General features: G+C 43.2%; 1 protein-coding gene across 1 annotated transcript in view; it reads right to left on the bottom strand.

The window, feature by feature from the left end:
- Positions 1-22,068, bottom strand: part of pde3a (phosphodiesterase 3A, cGMP-inhibited) — a 412,539-nt gene that overhangs the window by 6,898 nt on the left and 383,573 nt on the right. Inside the window, 5 exon segments of the mRNA XM_052033932.1 lie at positions 13,696-13,740; positions 14,217-14,450; positions 16,178-16,220; positions 16,222-16,344; positions 18,406-18,609. Coding sequence (XP_051889892.1) covers positions 13,696-13,740; positions 14,217-14,450; positions 16,178-16,220; positions 16,222-16,344; positions 18,406-18,609 — 649 coding nt within the window.

The raw sequence follows: 22,068 nt of genomic DNA, 5'->3' as shown, positions 1-22,068 counted from the left end.
CATCATTAACTTGAGTATCAGTGAAAGAGGTTCTGCTGCCATCCATTCCAGGAAGCTACTAATTTCAGGAACTAAAACAGAAATGCTGGAAGAACTCAGTCAGCTAAACAGCATCTGTAGAAAGAGAAACCAGTTAACTTTTCGAGTCAGGGACCCTTCCTTAGAATTGAGGAAGTTCTGAGGAAGGGTCTTTGACCCCCAAACATTGACCAGTTTCTCTTTCCACAGATGCTGCCTGACTGGCTGAGTTCTTCCAGCACTTTTGTTCTTGTTTCAGATTCCAGTATCTGCAGTTTTATTTGTTTTCCATTACTAATTTAAGGTCCTCGGGCAACTTCAGTTGCAGTCTGGTGAAGTGCAATGAGCTGTGTGATCAGATTCCAGCTACCGCTCATTAACAAGTCAGACCATAGCTGAATGAGGCTATTTTTGGAGATGAGGCCTGGGGCACATCAGCCATGATCATTTTGAATGGTGGGGCAGGCTAGAGGGGCTGAGTGGTCCATTCCTGCTCCTATTATGTTACTACTAGAGTGAACAACTACATTGGTTGGGGTTACTGTGTAGACAAATCACAGTATCAGCAAGTAGTGGGGACTGGAGTTCAAATATTTTTGGGGTGCAGTCAACCCAGGAAATAAAATACAAGATCTGGCAATTATATAATACACTTGTGATTGTAGCATCTCAATGGGAAATGACAAATGATTCTCATTGTGATGGGATATAGCTTTTTTTTAAGGGTTTCTTAGTACAGTAGAACTTCATAGTCCAGAAGAGATCCCAGCAGTTTGGCATCTAGCTCACTCATTAGTACACTAAATCCCCATTATCCATGGACCTCCCATCCGCAGATCTTGTGAGGTTGTTTATTCATTACTGGGATGTGGGTGGTTATGGAGCTGGAGCTGTGGTCAGGAACATGTGGCTGTTGCTATGACAAGCTGAAACTTACAAGCTGAAACTCACCGTGCTCCCTTTAAACTCACTGAGTTCACTGAAAAATTTATTATGCTAATATGGAACACGTGAAATAAAAGTGTGTTGGGTGAAGAGGAATAGCATCCAATTGACCAGGAAATTGGCTACCTCAGCACCACCGAAGTCCAAAGGGAGCTAGATTATCAGAGTTTTACTGTATTTGTTAGTACTGTACACCCCTATGTTATGGAAGGGTTGCGTTCCTAGAAAACTGTCCATATTGCAATTGTCCATAATGCAAAAGTTTGACAATAATTTGTTTCTTTCACAGTTTGTGTTCATTTATTTATTTTTTTCCACATATATTTCATGAAAGCGAATCTCAAATTTTTTGGGAACGATTTGCAAATTCTGTAAGGGTGAATTTCCGTTACCCGAACTGCCGTAACGTGGGGATACACTGTACTGTAGCAGGACACTGGCATAAATATATTCTGTAAAAATTCACAAGATCAATTATTTCTATTGTTGGGTTAGAGTTCCTGAACTTCTGAAAAACCATATTTTCTCTTCTCTGAGCTCTGCCTTTTGGCTCCCCATGAGTCTACAGCTATTATGGTGTTCACGTGACCTGCCAGGGACCTCTGACTGTGAAGGGATCTGCAAGTTTAGATGAAGTAACTAGCCCTCCACATCCCAGAGCTGGCTGGGAAACAAGAGCTGCAGGCTTATTTTCTACCATCCCGATACATAAAGTGTTGGCTGTTTTGCCACAGTTTTGTGTACAGTTTTTGCTCCTTTACTTAATTTTTTATTATTTTATTCATTTTTTTTCAAAAATTTTTTTCAAAAGAGAATGTTTCAAATTTCAGGTTGAAACTCTCTAGTCCTCAACCCTCGGGATCTGACTGGGCCACAGAAATTGCCCCTTGATCATCTTCCTCTGAGCAGGAGAACTGTTCTTCTTAAGTGTACTTTATTGCTCCCTGGGTCATTCTGTTTATTGCTCCCCGAACTCCCCATAACTCAAGGTTTCCATTGGAACTGCTGTTGGCTGAGAACACAAGAGTTGCACTGGTAGGTTAATTAGCTATAGATTAGCAGAAATCTTAGTTCATTTCAGATCTGAGTTAGAAATAGTTAATTAGTACAGATCTGTACTACGGATTCAAAACATACCAGACCATGGGAGTTGCCGGATCACAGAATGATGGGCTAGAGAGTTTCAAACTGTACTAGTATTAGAGGCAGTCCAGAAGGATTTCACCCAGCTGAGATGTTTCCACTAATGGGAGAATATCAAACAATGGGACATACTAAAAAATTTAAGGAGGATGTATCTTGTTGAGGGGAATCTAGAACTGGGGGCATGTTTTCAGAATGACAACTTAACATGGAATGGAGGAAGAATTTCTTTACTCATTGTTGTGAGTCTTTCGGATTCTCCCCACCGAGAACTTTGGAGGGTGAATCATTGATTACAGACAGAGAAACCCAGAGGTTTGCTGATTTTGTTCTATAGGGGCATCAAGGTTTCAGGGAACAGGCAGGAAGGTGGAACTGAGACCATCCAAACAGCAAACAGAAGTTGAATGGCCTACTTCTTATGCAAGGTCGTGTGCAGAACTCATGACAGTCTGTTCAAGGCCTCATGTCTTGTGCAGTCGAAATATGTGTCTTTGCTTTTACATTCCATGTCTTACATACAAAACAGAATCAAAGTTGCCTTTTCTTTTCAGTGAAGCAATAATAAACCAGTCTTGCCAAAGGCACCACATCCTGCTTCTGAATGGTAAATGAATAAGGTTTTATTTTAGACTCCATTTAAGATATATCCACACCTTTAGATTTCTATCCACTGTCTTTGTCAAGATTTTCAGCATTTAAAAATATTATCTTCCTTTCACTGCTTTTTTTCTTGCATTGAGCTACAAGCACCCACCCTCCACGCATTTCATTAACCAATCTTCATTCCTTAGCTTCAGGGACCTCCAACATTGGTACCTTGAGCAATTTTGAGTATTATTTATCTTGTGCTGATGCCCAAAGCTGAGGTTTCAGCACAGATCACTGGGGGGGGCACGCCATTCCCAACCATTCAGCCTGTAAAATAATACAGGTACTTTTCCCATCCTCAGCTTTTGCCTCAAGGTAACGAACGATACAACCCCTACGGCTCCATTTCATTTAATCTATGTTCTTAACACGAATTTAACGATTGAGCTCCTTATGCAATGCCTCCCATAGAAACAATTACCGCATTCCCTTTCACTTGGTCACTAAATTCAATTTTTCGTCAAACTCGCTGGTTAACTCCACCTTTATAATGGAGTTTGGAGATTTTGCAACAACCATGATAAGACAAACAGGCCTATAATTCTCTGGCTTTTCTTTTCCCCCTTTTCAAATGAGACTTTGGCAGCCTCCAGTCCTTTGAACACAGTGGCACAGCTAGCAGAACTGTTGCCTCACAGCACCAGAGACCCAGATTCAATCCTGACCTTGTGCTTTATTATTGCCACATGTACCGGGATACAGTGAAAAGCTTTTGTTTGCGTGCCATCCAGACAGATCATGCCATGCATAAGAACATTGAAGTAGTAAAAAGAAGCAGAATACAGAATGTAGTTGCAGTTGCAGAGAAAGTGGAGTGCAGGGAGACAGGTGGTGCAAGGGCCATGGCGAAGTAGATTGGGAGCTCAGGAGTTCATGTTTTAGCTTATGAGAGGTCTGCTCAAGCATCTGTGTAATGGTGCGGATTTCCTCTGGGTCCTCTGGTTTGTCTGTATTTCAATGAATGTTATTGTTTGCATCAGGTAAATGCAATTTTCTATAATTTTTAAATAATTTTTAAGAAAATATATATTTCAATCTGTTTCAACAGTTTTAAACACCTCAGTTTGCCACTACCAGAGGCCCTGTCTCCACTTGTGGCTAGCTTTAGCCCATGGGATGACAACTAGAGTGGTATTCTCGAGGCTGATTGAAATTGAGAGGCCATAAGTGGCCTGTGTGGTTGTGGGAATAGTGTGGGAGGTGAAATCCAGCATCAGGCATGATCCCACTCAATAAAATCCCAGAAGGAATACTTCATGAGCCAGCACACAGTGTTAAGTTGGAGCTTTAGGCAGATATGGACATTGATGATCTAAATGTCAATCATGAAATCTCGTGCTGAAAGAATGATTAAAGAATTGTTATAGGCTTGTTATTTTGTAATAAACAAGCCTATTGATTAACTACGTTCATCTGACAGCGATATGAGCCACTAATTGTAGTTAGATCCTAAGAGATATATATGTCAGTTTAATAATCTTTATTGATAAATCCTGTTAGGTGAATAGATGCAGTGGGATAAGAAATTTATGACACAATGAATATCAATATGAGTGGCATGTAGGGCCATGGAATGAAATGTTAACATTGGATAGGACTGTAATAGATCTAGAAATCATTTCATGTAAGAATCATGGAGTTATACAGCACAGAAACATGCCTTTAGGCTCAACTCAACCAAGATGCCTGTCTACGCTGATTCCATTTGTGTGAAAGTCTTGCTCCTCCAGATCTCCTTTAAAACTTTCCCCTCTCACCTTAAACTTATGCCCTCTAGTTTTGGACTCACCTATACCTGGGAAAAAGACTGTGACCATCTACCCTATCTACACCCCTCATAATTTTATCAACCTCTATCAGGTCACCCCTCAGCCTCTTGCACTCCAGGGAAAACAGTCCCAGTTTATCCAATCGCTTCTTACTACTCACGCCCTCCAGTCCAGGCAACATCCCTGTGAATCTTTCCAGCTTAGTCACATCTTTCCTATAGCGTGGCAACGAGAACTGCACATGATAGTGCTGCCCAACCAATGAGCTGTAGAACTGTAACATGGCCTTCCACCTCTTTAACTCAAAGACTTAGCCAACGAAGGCAAGTGAACCATACACATTCCTCTATCTACCACTTTCAGGGAAGAATGCACTTGTACCCCAAGGTCTCACTGTTTAAGAACATTCTCCAGGGCCCTGCCATTCACTGTGTATGTCCTGCCCTGGTTTAGTATCCCAAAGTACATCACTTTGCACTTATCTGAGATAAATTCCATCTGCCATTCCCTTGCCCACTTTCCCAGTTGATCTAGATCCTGTTGTAACCTTAGACAACTTTCTTCACTGCCCACTATGGCACCAATTTTGGTTATCTACAAACTTAGTAATCATGCCACTTACATTCTCTTCCAAATCATTAATCTGTGGCTAACAATAAAGGACCCAGCACCGATCTCTGCAGTACACCACTGGTTACGGGTCTCCAACCTGAAAAGCAATCTTCCACTACCACCTTCTTCCTCCTACCACCAAGCCAATTCTGTATCCATTTTGCTACCTTATCCTGGATCACATGAATTCTAACCTTCTGGACCAGCCGACCATGCAGGACCTTGCCAAAGGCATTGCTAAAGTCCAGGTAGACAACATCTACCACCCTGCCCTCGTCTATCATAATAGTCACCCCTGTAAAAAAGTCATTCAGATTTGTGAGACACGATCTCCCATGGACAAAACCATGGTGACAATCCCTTATCACACATTGCCCTTCCAAATGCAAATAAATTCTGTCCCTCAGAATCCCTTCCAGTAACTTTCCATCATTGATGGAAGGCTAGCCGGCCTGTTCTGACTTTCCCTTGCAGCCCTTCTTAAATAAAGGTCCAACATTAGCCATCCTCCAGTCTTCCGATATTTCACCCGTGGCTAACAAAGATAAAACAATCTCTGCCACAGCCCCAGCATTCTCCCTAGCTTCCCACAATGCCCTTGGATTCACCTGTACACCTGGCCAGGCCCTGGGGACTTATCAATCTTTATGCACTTCAGGACCACTAATACCTCCTCCTTTGTAATGTTGATATGATTCAGGATATCACTGTCCTCTTCCCTGAACTCACTAGCTTCCATATCCTTCTCCATGGCAAATACAGATGAGAAATATCCATTTAAGGTCTTGTCTGTCTTGGCCTTTATCTAAATAAGATAAGATATCTTTATTAGTCACATATACATCGAAACACACAGTGAAATGCATCTTTTGCATAGAGTGTTCTGGGGGCAGCCCACAAGTGTCGCCATGCTTCTGGCGCCAACATAGCATGCCCACAACTTCCTAACCAGTACGTCTTTGAAATGTGGGAGGAAACTGGAGCACCCGGAGGAAACCCACACAGACACAGGGAGGATGTACAAAATCCTTACAGACAGCGGCCAGAATTGAATCCAAGTCGCTGGCGCTGTAATAGCGTTACGCTAACCGCTACACTACCATGAAAGGCAGTGTTTTTCCATCCGGAACTTTTGAGCAGAAACTCTCTTGACATGAAATTGCTGAATTGGTCTCCATTGCACTAAATATCCAAACTCCATTTCTTGCAAAAGACATCTCAATCCCAGCAGGTCATGAGCAGGGGCCAAAGGGTTTCCCACAAGGATGGAGGGTAAATAAAAGGGTTTTGACATTGACTGTTTGGACATATCCTGGATAAAACAGAGAGCACATTGTTTGCCATCTCTAAAAGTGCCACACATCATTGCATGGATGAAAGTTGTCTTAATGCAACATGGAGAGCAGAAGGCAAACAGTTTGTTGTGGACACCAGGGCCACAGTAATGATTTGCTTTTCAATTAGAAGTTCTCCCAATGCACAGCCAACTACTTGGGATGTAGCGGAAGGTAGTCCAGTCTGAGGGTTCACACTTATGGAGAGAAACATGAAAAAAGAAGAGTGGTCCAATAGAAGTGAGGCAGCAGAGGGATACTTCTGTATCGAGATGCACCAGTTTACCACCCAAGAAAATGTGGTGTGTCATTGATGGAGTTCTGGAGTAGGCAAAGTTCTCAGTCATATCTCTCTATAATAATTATTACTGCATGCCAAATTTATTTACCTGTATACAGAAGTTCCTTGTATGTGAAAAGACCAATTGGCTCAAGTGTTTTATGTGAGGTTTTATCCTTTACACAAGCCTTAGCCTTTCATCATTACATCCTTTTCTCCTACATCATATGTTCAACTTCCACTTAAATCCATTTGTGCTCTTTACCTCCATGACATGATAATGAGTTTTAAGTTTTCACCACTCTCAAGGTGTGTCTCTCATGAGACACCATCAGCTAAAACTGAAGGTCCTGGGATCAATGGTGAATTATTGAGCTGGCTAGGAGCTTGGCTGAGTGACTAGTGAGTAGACATAATGGACATGTTCTGTAATTGGGAGGTTATCATTAGTGGTGGCCTTCGGGTACCTGATCAATGGTTCAACCTTTCCCTGTTTATAACGACTTGGATGATGGGAGAGAACTGCATGGCCAAGTTCCCCACTGAAACAAAAATGGAGTCAACTAAAATGTGAAAGTACTAACAGATGAGGGTGGATGGGCAACACTGAAGTAAATTTAGTTAAATATAAGGCTATTCACTCTGATCCTAAAACGTATAGAACAGAATATCATATAAGCCAATGGTAAGTTTTCAGATGACACTAAAATAAGTGGTGTCGTTGACAGTGAAGATGGTTATCAGGATTTACAGAGGGATCTTGATCAGCTGGGTAAGTGGGCTGAGGAATGGCAAATGGAGTTTAATTCAGATAAGTGCGAGGTGTTACATTTTGGGAAGACAAATCAGGGTAGGGCATTCACAGTCAATGGCTGGGTCCTGGGGAATGTTGTAGAACAGAGGGATCTCGGAGTAGAAGTACATGGTTCCATGAAAGTGGTGACATAGGTAGACAGGGTGGTGAAGAAGGCTTTTGGCACACTGGTCTTCATCAGTCAGGGCACTGAGTATAGAAGTTGGGATGTTATGTTACGGTTGTACAAGGCATTGGTGAGGCTGCATTTGGAATATTGTGTTTAGTTTTGGTCACCCTGTTATGGGAAAGATGTCATTAAGCTGGAAAGAGTGCAGAGGAGATATACGAGAATGTTGCTGGGACTCGAGGGGCTGAGTTATGGAGAGAGGTTGAGCAGGCTGTGGTTGTTTTCATTGGACCGTAGGAGAATGAGGGGTAATCATTTGGAAATGTATAAAATCATGAGGGGCATAGATAGGGTCAATACACACAGTCTTTTTCCCAGGGTTGGGGAATCAAGAACTAGAGGGCACAGGTTTAAGGTGAGAGGGGAGAGACTTAATAGGAGCTTGAGAAGTAACTTTTTCACCCAGAGGGTGGTCCATATATGGAGTGAGCTGCCAGGGGAAGTGGTTGAGGCAGGCGCATCAACGACATTTAAAAGGTACTTGGACAGGGACATGGATAAGAAAGGTTTAGAGAGATATGGGCCAAATGCGGACAAATGGTACTAGCTCAGATGTCCGCCTTGGTTGGCATGGTCCAGCTGGGCCAAAGGGCCTGTTTCTGTGCTGTATGACTCTATATATAGTGAAAAGCTATGAATAGAAGTGGTTCAAAGAGACAAGATCCAGAGATCCACAGAAACAGGACCTAATTGTGTCTGTCCTTTATGTGTAAATCGGTAGTATAAAGGGCAGGCACAGTAGTGTAGCAGTTAGCATAACGCTTTTACAGCGCCAGCGACTCGGGTTCAATTCCAGCCGCTGACTGTAAGGAGTTTGTACGTTCTCCCCGTGTCTGCGTGGGTGTCCTCCGGGTGCTCCGGTTTCCTCCCACATTCCAAAGACGTACGGGTTAGGAAGTTGTGGGGATGCTATGTTGGCGCCGGAAGCGTGGCGACACTTGCGGGCTGCCCCCAGAGCGCTCTACGCAAAAGATGCATTTCACTGTGTGTTTCGACGTACATGTGACTAATAAAGAGATCTTAAATCGCACAGAAAAATCATTTTGCTCCTATTTTGAAATTCTTATTGCCATTTTCTGTTGCAGGCCACTCATCGAGAAACCTGACCAAGCAGCCGTGAGTACTGTCCGTCCGACAGTGGCTGTCATTTCCCTGCCATCATTCGAGCCCACTGTCACAAGTTCATGTCCTGCCACATTTGCTACTTACTCATAGTGAAAAGCAAGGAGCAGAGCAAGCAGCAGGTTACAAACCAAATATCACTTAAAGGGTTCTGTGCCGGGATATTGTTTCTAACAGCACTGACTCCCCCATGTTTATTCTTATGTGCTGATCTTTCAACAGAGTAGCATTGACATAGAGTGTAGCAGCTTCACACTCTGCTCCTCGGTGCAGTGATCCTCTGTGTCAGTGATGCCGTTGCTCACCACAAACTGGGGCTAATTGCAGGATGATTTGACCACTCCAAAGCTCAGGGGTTCTCCTTGGAAAGTCTGGTGTGGAATTTCCCTTCCCGTCTCCCACCGTCACACTTTCCCTCGTCTCCATGGCAGGCTGTAGCCTCCATGGCACTTTACATGAGATGAGCTGCTTTCCAGTGGGTAACTCTACAACCAGCTGCCATCGTGTGCAAGGTACGTTATGGCACTTCTCCATGCGAGGATGAGGATGAAGAGAAATTCCTTTACCCAGAGGGTGCTGAACCTTTGGAATTCTTTACCCTGAGGCTCAGTCATCCTATTCATCAAAATAAAAACTGCGGATATTGGGGTGGGGAGGGGGGGGTTTAAAACAAAATCAAAAAATGCGGAAATACTCAGCTGGTCCAGCCACATCTGTGGGAAGAGAAACAGAATTCAACCCACCATTTCTAGCATTTTCCTTTTGATTCCAATGTCAGCAAGAGCTCTGGTCTGCATTTTGTAGCTTTTTATGCAATCCTTAATTTGTTCTCTCTCTCTCTCTAATTGCCCTCATTAATTATCAACCAGATCGCCTTAACAACCCTATCCTCACTGCAGCAGAGATATTCTCTTTGTCCTATCCATCCACCTTCTCTGGTAGTGTAGTGGTTAGCGTAACACTTTTACAGTGCCAGCGACCCGGGTTCAATTCTCACTGCTGTCTGTAAGGAGCTTGTACGTTCTCCCCGTGTGTCTGTGTGGGTTTCCTCCGGGTTCTCCGGTCTCCTCCCAAATTCCAAAGACGTACAGGTTAGCAAGTTGTGGGCATGCTGTGTTGGTGCCAGAAGCGTGGCGACACTTGCGGGCTGCCCCCAGAACACTCTAAGCAAAAAGATGCACTTCACTGTGTTTCGATGTATATGTGACTAATAAATAAATATCTTATCTTATAACCAACTTGTTTCCTCAGTTCTCCAGTTCTGATGAAGGGTCTTCGACCTGAAATGTTGACTCTGTTTCTCTTCCCACAGATGCTGCCTGACCTCTGAGTGTTTTCCACATTTTCTGTTTTCATTTCAGTCATCGTCAACATCGAAAACAGAGATCGACAGATTTCCGAGCATTAAGGACTTTGAGGCATTTGGGGAGAGGGCAGGAAAATGGAGCTGAGGTAGAAAATCAGATGAATGGCAGGGCAGGCTCCACGGATCGGAAAACCTAATCCAGCTCCTATTTTTTATGCCCTTAGATCCCAATTTCAGAACTATTTTGGTGTCTTGGATTTGAGATCATCATAAAATAGATTGAACACACATCACGAAAACCAGCCTCCCCTCCAGGATGCAGCATGGCTTGGTATGGCAGCTGCTCTGTCCAAGGCCGCAAGAAACTGCAGAGTTGGGCACATCACAAAAACCAGCCTCCCCGCCACGGACTCTGTCTTCATTTCTCGCTGCCTTGGTAAAGCAGCCAACATAATCAAAGACCCCACCCACCCCAGACCTTCTCTCTTCTCCCCCATCCCATCGGGCAGAAGATCCAAAAGCCTACAAGCACGTACCACCAGGATCAAGGACAGCTTCTATATGCTGTTATAAGACTATTGAATGGTCCCCTTGTATGATAAGATGGACTCCTGACCTTACAATCTAACTTATCATGGCTTTGCACTTTATTGTCTGCCTACACTGTACTTTCTCTGTGACTGTAGCACTATATTCTACATTCTGTTATTGTTTTCCCTTGTACTACCTCGATGTACTGATGTTGTGAAATGATCTGTATGGATGGCATGCAGAACAAAGTTTTTCACTGTACCTCGCTACATGTGACAAGAGTAATCCAATTCCAATTACCAAATAAGAATATAAGAATTAGAAGCAGGAGTAGGCCAATCAGCCCCCTGTGCCTGCATTCAATAAAATGATGGCTGATCTTTTACCTCAGTGGCATAACCCTTGAATCCTTAATATCCGACAATCTATCTATCTCTGCCTCAAATATATTCAGGGGCTGAGCCTCCAGGATATCCCTGGCTTCATTTAGTGCCCAAAATTCAATTGATCACAGGCTTGAATATATTCAATGATTGAACATCCACATGCTTTGAATGTACTAAATTGCAAAGATCGGTTGTAAACGATGGATCCGTTATCCTGAGATCGTTGATCGATTTCTATTTACTAAAGGTATTAAGGGGTAATAGGACAAAGACAAGTGTGTGATGTTACCTTATGGACCAGTCATCATTTGCTTGGGGACAGAATCAAAGGCCTAAGTGGTGAATTCCTGCTCCCATGTTCTTATACTAAATGCTTTAAGACAATAGATGTTGCGTTAATACAAAGACTTTTTTTCTGTTACTTTACCCAGTAGAGAACAATCCATGTGTCACTACATGTGGTGGTGCAGTGATGCGGCAAGAAGAGCTGCTGCCTCACAGCTCCAGTGACCCAGGTTCAATTCTGACCTCCGGCGCTCTGTGTGTGTGTGTGTGTGTGTGTGTGTGTGTGTGTGCGCGCGCGCGCATGTGTGTGCGTGTGCGTGCGTGCGTGCGTGTGTGTGTGTGTGCGCGCGCGCGCATGTGTGTGTGTGTGTGTGTGTGTGTGTGTGTGTGTGTGTGTGTGTGTGTGGCATTTGCACCTTTGTCCTGTGACTGTGTAGTTTTCCTCTGGGTGCTCTGGTTTCCTCCCACATCCCAAAGATGTGCAGATTGGTAGATTATCTGGCCAGTGTAAATTGCCCCCAGTGGGTGGCAGAATTAATGGGAATGTGGGAGGTAAAAGATTAAAGGGAGAATTAGTGGGGGAATGAGGCAGCTTGGATTTGATGGGTGAATAGCTTCCTTCAATGTTGTATGGAAGGATATGGGAAAAAAATTGAACATCTGTTGATCTGGATGTGATACATGATCAGTGACGCTCACTGGCTGAAGTTACAAAGGGCACCCTCTGTGGGCTGGAAGAATTTAATCACCAAGTGCTAACACTCCCAGGGTGATCGGGAGTGCAACGTTCTCCGGGAGCAGTATAATCGGGAACAGAAATCTTTTAAAAGTAGCTCGATTGCAGTCACTTGGAAGTCCAGGTGAACCATACTGATCTGGAATCTATTGATAATACTTCACCAGTTACTGTACAGAATTATACGGATATTGTCGTTGATTATGGGTGACGAGCATGTATCGTGTTAAACCAATTTGCCATGCCAGTGCAGCATTCAGGAACAACTAGCCTTATAAATGAGTTCATTAAAGATTGCAGAAAACACTTGGTTAAGATAGCACTCAATTAGATAATAATGATCACATTAGCAATAAACCAGAAATTGGAATTCTTGCTAATATACTGCAAGCAAACGTCTCCCTCTCCCCAGTCCTTTGCAATCTAAAACTAACCTGTTTTCTCTCTTTCTCAGTTCTGTTGAAGGGCACTTGACCTGTTTCCATCAGTAGGAGAGTCTAGGATCCGAGAGCACAGTCTCAGAATAAAAGGAGCTCCCTTTAAAACTGAGATGAGGAGGAATTTCTTTAACCAGAGGGCGGTGAATCTGTGGAATTCGTTGCCACAGAGGGCTGTGGAGGCCAAGTCATTGAGTGTATTTAAGGCAGAGGTCGACAGGTTCTTGATTGGTAAAGGGGTTAAGGGTTACGGGGAGGAGGCGGGAGAATGGGATTGCAAAAAACAATCAGCTGTGATTGAATGGCGGAGCAGACTCGATGGGCCGAATGGCCTAATTTTGCTCCTATATGGTCTTACGGTGAAACGTTAACTCTGTTTCTTTTTCCACAGATACTGCCTGAACTGCTGAGTGTTTTCAGCAGTTTCAACTTCCATTTCATATTTCCAGCATTTGTGGTTTTGTGATTTTCATTAAATATTCATGTTATTTTGTGTACATAAACGCAAAGTATCATGATTTACCACAAACAGTAACAAAATGAGCTAAAGACAAATCCTCTCAAATATCATTCTGTTTAATACATGAACTGGCCCATATGATCTCTGCTGTTGTTCTATTCATCTATAGGTAAGCATGACTCCCGTGAGAAATATGGCAATGCATGACTCATTCCCTGGCCTGCCTCAGTTCTGTCACTGCCCATTCTTGGGGTTTTAGTGCTAACTTCATGCCAATGAAGCCGGAAGAAAATTAAATCCACAGACCAACAACCTGCACCTGTGCTGGACAGCCTTGTGCCAAGGTGCGATCACTGGAAACTCTCGTGGGTCACCGAAACAGTCACCAGGTGTGCACCTGGTTACGTCACTGTTTCCGCCCCATTAGACAGATTGTACGAAGGCTTGAAAGAATCAGCAACAACACAGAGCAGCTGGGGATGGTCGCAAAAGACTCACACATATACTAAGAACTCAGAATCACATGAATAAAGTGCTCCATACTTCCCCACTCCAGTTAAAACATGTGATCACAATTTACTAGATGATCATGATCACTCAGGATCCACTCTAATATAGGTAGCTACTTGGAAGAACCTGAATCCTCAACTAACTACAAGACACAAGTCAGGAGTGCAGTGGAATATTCTCCACTTACCTGGACGAGTGCAGCTCCAACCTCTCTCAAGTAGTTCAATACCATCTATGACAAAAGCATTGGCACGTGATTGGCACCTTGCCACCCGAAACATTCACTCCATTCACCTCCAGCTTACTATGGGTGCAGTCTACACCCATATGTAAAATGCACTGAAGCAACTTACCAAGGCTGCTCTGACATGGTTTCCCAAACCTGTGACCTCCAACATGTAGGGGCCAATGGTGGCAGACACATGGGGATAACACCATCTGCAGGTTCCCTTCCAAGTAGCACACACCCCCAACTTGGAAGTATATCATCGTTACTTCATAGTCATTGAGTCCAAATACTTGGAAAGCTACCTAACAGCATGATGGGAGGATCTTCACCAGAAGGACTATGGTTGTTCCTTGAGATGGCTCAATGTCACCTTCTCAAGAGCAATTAAGAACAGACAGTAAACGACAACCGATCAAGTGAAGGCCACATCACTTTGAGTGAATAAAAATAAGGTTAACTGCCAAAAAATAGAAACTTACTTGTAGTTGTCTCCAATGCACCTTCCTCTTCTGTTGTTTCTGCCTCTTCTTCATCCTCCTCCTCTTCGTCATTATCCTCCACCCATTTACCTGGTATTAAGCCTGCTGAGTTGTAGGAGTTACACAGTGGTCCCACAATATGGGTGATGAATGATTCCTGAAGCTTAGCCAGCTGTGGGGCTGAGCGGTCCATAAATGGACTGATGGGAAGTCCGAGATTCGATTCCTCGTCACCTGTGTGAGAAAGATCATTCAGCGAATCTTCTGGATGTGTCTGCAGTGTTCACCATCTATGGAATGCATGGTGGTGACTCACTAATGCCTCCTCACCAGCACCTCCCAAACCCAGAATCTCCCGGGAGCTAAAACATGGAAACCGCTCCACTTCAAGTTCCCCTCCAAGTCACAGACCATTCTGATTTGTATGTATTTCACCATTCAACATTCCAGAATTCCCTACCTAAAACCCTATGGAATTCCTTCAGAACACCATTCAAGAAGATAGTTTGCCACCACCTTCTTAAGGGGAATTAGGAATGGGCAAATGTTGGATAGTATCGAGTTGACTATTTTCTCGGACTCATTGGTAGATACGGAGTGATGTGCTTGAGGGCTCCTGTGTATGCAGAATGAGGTATGGTCTGACTACAGTCGTGACCTGAGCACTTTTCAGTTTCCAGTAGAATCTGACACTGGGAAACAGCAGTCCTTTGGACTCCTGCTGGAACCCATACTCAGAAGCCTCAAAGCCCAAAGATACCCAAAAATTTAATCAAGGGAAATAACTTTAATTTCAGATACACTACCATCTTGAGGTCTCGGGCAAGTTGATTCTTCAGTTTTCCTGGAGAATCCTTGATTTAGGTCCCCTACAAGTGAATGGGGCAGGAGATGCGGCGTACTCCATGCCCCACTTTACAGAGCTAGATCAACTGGATGTTGGGGAATGGTGCAGGCAGGAACTTGCCCCTTTCTATCTTCTGGCTAACCAGCATTAGAACTGCTTCAGAAACATATAAAGCGCAAGTGGACAACATAGAAATGTCTCCTGTACTTGGAAACATCGACTGTAATATTTTAGGGCACTTTTCAGCAAGGAGCATGGCTCACCTGGAACACTAGTGAGATTGCATGAGGGCTAACAGACCAAACTAATTTAGCTTCAAAGTTAATGGATAGTTTCATCGGAGGTCTGTGATACGCCATCCTGATGGTGCCACTCCCTGTTGGACATGGCTATGAGAACAAGCCAACAATGTCATGGAGAACAGACAGATACAGCACAGAAACAGGCCATTCAGCCCACGGAGTCCATGACCACCACCATCCACCCATTTACACTTTTCCCTACATTAATCCCATTTTCTTAACCTCCTACATTCTCATTAACTCCCCCAGATTCTACCATTCACTATTCACTAGGGGCAATTTACGGTGACCAATTAACCTACTAACCCACACATTTATTTTTTTTTATGTATGTATTTATTTATAGTCACATGTACATCAAAACACACAGTGAAATGCATTCTTTTTGCATTACTGAGAATGTTCTGGGGGCAGCCCGCAAGTGTCGCCACGCTTCCGGGCACCAACAATAGCATGCCCACAACTTCCTAACCCGTACGTCTTTGGAATGTGGGAGGAAACTGGAGCACCCGGAGGAAACCCATGCAGACACACGAGGAGAATGTATAAACTCCTTACAGACAACGGCGGGAATTGAAACCCCGGGTCACTGGAGCTGTAATGGCGTTACGCTAACGCTACACTACGGTGCCGCAGTCACGAGGAAGAACATAAAAACTCCACACAGACAGCACCCGAAGTCAGGATGTGAGGCAGGAGTTTTACCAGTTATGCTGCCCATAATCTTCAAGTTGGAAACCCTATCCCTCTTCACTGTGATCTGAATAGGAGGAACCAAGGTAAGAGCAATTCATCAATTAATGGCACATCACCAACCTGCTCATAAAACTCATTAACAATGCCTTCCGTCCATTTTTAAATGAAGCTCCTTGCACTTGGCTGGCCCATTGATGTCAGCGAGTTTAATACACATTTGACAAACCAGCAAGCGATCATTTTCATTTGCCCAGTCAATACCTGGTCCCATCTCCTCATTCACCTGCAGCAACACGGGGAAGTCAATCACAAATTCAATGTGCAACAGGTTGTCACAAAATGCAACAGGTTGTCACAAATTCAATATGCAACAGGTCATCACAGCACTACAAAAGTAGGTTACCAGTGAAACACAAAAAGTCTGGAAAATAGTTCAGAGAATTTTCTCTCTGAGGAAAGGACATTGTTAGCTGCACTTGGAAAAAGATCTGTGGAATGAAGAATAAGGCAGCCATTCTGTCATCTGGTGTATCTCTCAGAAGCCATGTGGTCATCCTGCAAAGCTTCACTATGAAATAGGTATCAACATGTATTATGTAATACCAACATATTTTATGTATGTATTAACATCCACTGCACACTCACAGTTCAACACAACACATATTAATAGTGTGAATTAACTTGCTTAGTGTATTAACACCATGCATGTGTACTCTGTATTAAAGCGTTGGTCTGTATTAAGAGCAAAAAGCAAACTGCTTGAGGGACTCAGCAGGTGAACTTGTGTGTTTCCTGTATGTTAAGAACTGGTGTCAATTAATACATCTGTGTAGTAACATGTGTTGTGCATTAACAACAGATAATGCTATATTAACAACATGCAGTGCACATTAACAAGTTGCACTGTGCATTAACACTATGAGCAGTGCACTAACATTAATGCCATTTATTGATATACACAGTGCATCATTTGTTCTCTGCATTAACAGTATGTTACTGTGCAGGCAGAGGACAATCAGTCTCTTTTCACTTCACTGTCATCGACCCAGATGTTTGCTGGCATCCAGCAACAGTAAATTAATTGATGTGTATACAATCTGTATTAAACTTACAGGAATCTAGATTAGTACGTGATTCCTCATGAATACATTGTCCAGTGGAGTTCCACTAAATTATTTCCCACCTTCACTGAGTAAAATAAAAATTCTGCTCCAACCACATATGCATTGCATTTATAACCCCTGTCAATGTTGTCTTTCACACGTGTTGGGCACTGATTCAGTTGAGCCTAAATAATGAGATAACACAGACACAATCCATTTCTTGATGAAAGGGTCTAAAGGCTCAGCCTTTGAGTTAACAACAAACTATTGCTTTTTTTAAAAAATTTAGTATTATAACTACCTGCAGATATTTGCACAATGGAGTGAGTGGAGGTGAAGGAGAGAGAGGTGAGCTGTTCCAATAGACAGCTTCAATCAACTACATGTAAAATGGGAAAACCCAAGTATTTGAATCTGATCTAGTACACAAAGGAAGTCGTGAGGAGTGGCACTCAGTTTGTCTTGGTAGTTGCTAATCCAGAAGTGGGAACTGTGGCACCCTTGGATCAATGTAGTATTAAAAGTTAGGACCTAAGAGTCAGGGGTGTTGAAGTATAGCAGCTAGATCTGTAACTTTAAAAAAGGTCTGCATTGAATTCAGCAAGCTGAAAACAGGCAAATGCTGAGGAAGGTTGTTAAGTAGGGATGGAAGGTGCATCCATTAAATATAACCTTTTGACTGTGCCTGCATGTTCCTGCTGTAATTGTTGGCAAAAGAATTCTACATGTTTGCACCCTCCAGAGCACATGCATAGAAAAGACAAGTCACCTGCCTAAAGAGTGATCACCAAAATGAAAATAATGATTCCTATTGAAATGAGCTGAAACTCCAGGTCGGCCATAAGGGCGCAAAAGAAATAAGTCCTCAAGGGCAGGAGGTATTTATTTAACGTGTGCTTTGAATGACCAAGAGTCCTCGTCCATAATGGGTGGTCTTACAGAGGTATACATTCAGCTTTAAACTATTTCGGAAATATTAAAGTAACAGAAATTGTGCCTGGGCAAAAATTGATCATTACACTGATGAATTGCTGGATGGAATAGTGGAACAAAAACTTTCAGGTCATTTAAGATTCAATTTGTTGCCACAATGTTGGATTTTCTATCCTCCTTGGATGAACTGCCTTCTTCTGCTGTAATTACATTGCGATTTGTCACCAACAAAATGCAGATCACTGAAGGATACCAGAACCATTCTATCAAAAAACTGCAACTTAATGAATTCAGAAGAAGCAGGTTACCTTGGCATTGAACTCTGCGAGAAAATCGAAGTGTTTCTTGAGATCTGTGGCCAGAATGGCTTCAATGACAAGAAATCGGAATCGCTTGAATTCAACGTGATCCAAGTTGATCAGAAAGTTGTATTCCTGCTGCGACATGAACAGGTTCCACGCTGAGGCGGCATGATGGTTCTCCAACACTGAGCGGTCGTTGTAGAGAACAGCCTGCAATGAAGCACAACTGAAGTCAGCTGCTGACTTGGTGTGTGTATGATGTGGGATAGGTTTAAGTTTAGCTCCATGTCAGGGCTTCAGACCATCATCTTGGCCGGCACTTACAATGACGAGAATGAAGAAATGCAACAGAACATTAAGGAGCAAGAACATATTATTGTAGGATCCTCCTACAGTTTGGGAGGTTCATACTTGCAACATATGCACATTTGGTTAATCTGACTTCAGAAAGCCCTCCAGGTGAGCTTCAGTACATAGGTTAAGTGATCTCCAACATTGAAAGAAAAACTTGTGCTTTTCATAACCCAGGGTGAACACAACATGCTTCAATACTAATAAGGTACTTTTATTACACAACTAAGATAAGATTTCTTTATTAGTCACATGTACATTGAAACATACAGTGAAATGCATCTTTTGTTGTAGGAGTGTTCTGGGGCCAGCCACGCTTCTGGCACAAACATAGCATGTCCACAACTTCCTAACCCGTATGTCTTTTTGGAATGTGGAAGGAAACCAGAGCACCCGGAGGAAACCCACACAGACACGGGGAGAACGTACAAATCTTTACAGACGGTGGCCGGAATTGAACCTGGGTTGCTGGTGCTGTAAAGTGTTATGCTAACTGCTACACTACCGTGCCTGCCCACTATTATAATATATTAATTGTGACAACCAAATTGCAAACGGTAAGGTCCTTCAAAGATAACAAAAATGACAGAATCATGTGTCTTGTTTGTTGGATGACGGATAAATATTAGAAAGACACTGGGAGAACTCTGCCCTTCTCTAAGTGGTTCTGTGGGATCCTTCAAGTCTACCTCACAGGACAAATGCGACTCTGGCATAATATCTATTGGACAGTACAATACTCTCTCAATAATGTACTAAAGCTGAAGTCTCCAAAGTAAAACAAATCAGAAACATTCTGATGGTGGTGCAGAGAAACATGTAAGCTCCGTTATCCTAGGTTATGGAGGGTTTCTATTCCCAATTTGAATCCTCTCAATAGGTTCTCTAACAGAATGAGGCTGAGTTGCGATATAATGGCATGCTAACACTTAAACAATGGTCCATATCAGGCCTCACCAGGGAGTTTTCCAATTGCTTTTTCCTTTTTTCTGAAGGAGAGGGAGAAGTTGGCTGAATGACTCCTCATTTTTGCCAACAGGTCTCTATCAGTTGCCAAGCTTTTGGTAACAGTCCGAATACCTCCTTATGGTGCTTAATACCAAAATGTTCTTGAAAGATTTTTTTTCCCACAGCCTTAAAGGTGCGATATTAATACAGGTTGTTGTTACTACTGAAAGAAATTTCTCCTCATCTCAGTCTTATCCCAATGAAATACTCCCAAATCTATACTCTCCCAGCAGCAGAAGTATCCTCACAGCATCTACCCTGACAAGCCAGCGGGGTTATGCACAAAACTTGCATCTGCTCTCCAACCCATCTGCTCCCACACAATGCTAGCCTAAGATTTGTGGGACTCAAGAATTTTTAGACTACAGTCTTTCATTAGCTTATTAACATATATCACAAATAAACCCACTTTCCAAAGACATACGGGTTAGGAAAGTTATGAGCATGCTCTGTTGGCGCCGGAAGTGTGGCAACACTTGCGGGCTGCCCCCAGAACATTCTATGCAAAAGATGCATTTCACTGTGTGTTTCGATGTACATGTGACTAATAAAGAAATCTTATTTTAAATATGAACAAAATCTTTGGAAAACTCTTGTTAAGTGCACAGCTCCTGTGTATAATCCCTTCCTCATGAGGTATCAGGTCCTGCTCAACAACTTGTGAACACAGATTATCTATATTGTACAGTTTTGAGGGAGTCTCTTTTCTAGAATGAAACATTAAATGATCCTTGACACATTTTAACAAAGTGTCAAGGATCTACCATCATCCTAATATTTATCTCTCAACCAGCACCATGATATTAATTTAGTAACTGTGGAATCTAGGTGTGGAAATTTCCTATGCCCGAGGTGACAATGGTTGCTAAATCTCAAAAATAACAAGGATCTGATTGGGCTTGTCAGGGTAGATGCTGTGAGGATACTTCTGCTGCTGGGAGAGTCTAGATTTGGGAGTATTTCATTGGGATAAGACTGAGATGAGGGGAAATTTCTTCGCTCAAAGGTATGTGAGTCTTTAGAATTCTCTATCCCAGAAAAGCTATGATGCTGAGTCATTTTACATTCAAATAAAGCTGAGATACATGGCTATCTGCACTACAGGGGAGTGGAAGGTTATAGTAATTGGACATAGAGATAATGTGTGGGCCGAAAATCAGATCAACCAATTGGCCTGCTCTTTCCTCTCGTTCTTCTGTAAGAAATTTACCTTGACGTACTCTGGAACATGCTAAGCAAGTAAAACCCATCATATTAATGCAAGTTATTTCTTGTATACTATCACATACAAGACCTTAGTTGTGTCAATGCAAAGACTTAGAGTGGCACTGCAGATTTGTCAGAGGAAAACAGGCTGCAGATTGGGGAGAGAGAAGAAACAAGAGACTGCAGATGCTGGGATCTGGAGCAGAAAACGAGCTGCTGGAGGAACTCAGCGGGTCAGATACAGTCTGTAGAGGGAAATGGACAATCAACGTTTCAACAGTCCAAACGAAATGCCTCAACCCAAAACGTTGCCTGTCCATTTCCCTCTACAGTTGCTGCCTCACCCAGGGTTCCTCCAGTAGATCGTTTCCTGCTGCATATTGGGGAGATGTTTGCTGAAAGAAGCTGTGCAGTGGGATTCGGTAGGTCAGACCTGTGGTTTGGTAGTGGGCTAGGGAGGGCAGACCTGGAGTCAAGTGGTGGGCTATGGATATTGAGATCTAGTATTGGAGGGTATCAGATATGGGGTCAGGAGTCAAATATGTTAGGGAAGGTCAGACCTACAATTGCGTTGTGAGGTGAGGAGGGTTGGACCTAGTGTCAGGTGGTGGGCAATGGGGGTGGGGGTTAGGGACTAGGGTCTGGTGGTGAATATGGGGGCAGATCGAAAGTTGGGAGGCGGACCAGGGTACGGTCAGACCTAGCATTCTAGTTACAGGGGGTACGGGGTTGAGTGAGGATTAGAGAAGAGTTCAGACATTGAGTGCTGGCTCAGGACGAGATCAGGGGTATGTTCTGGAGGTGGGGTCGTGAGGTTCACTGGAGGGACAATCAGGTGATGGGTGGATGGAGACTCTATTATGTGGATGATCGATATGTTTCCAATGAAGTGTCTTCAATCTGCAATGTTTCCTGTTTCTCTTCCCACAGATGCTGCTTTGACTGCTGAATTCTTCCAGCATTTCTGTTTTTGTTGCTGAAGTTCGATTTTCCACTGGCCGCACCACACACTGTCCAGCATGCTCATGTGTAGCCAGAGCTAAGCATGCTGTCCATTGGCTTTCACACCTTCTTGTAAGTGGCTTACACCAGTTAAAGTCAGCT

This window comes from Pristis pectinata, chromosome 19 (assembly GCF_009764475.1).
Source record: "Pristis pectinata isolate sPriPec2 chromosome 19, sPriPec2.1.pri, whole genome shotgun sequence".
Taxonomy (NCBI): Eukaryota; Metazoa; Chordata; class Chondrichthyes; order Rhinopristiformes; family Pristidae; genus Pristis; species Pristis pectinata.
The sequence above is the reverse complement of the archived record's forward strand: the minus strand, read 5'-3'. Positions and strand labels throughout refer to the sequence as shown.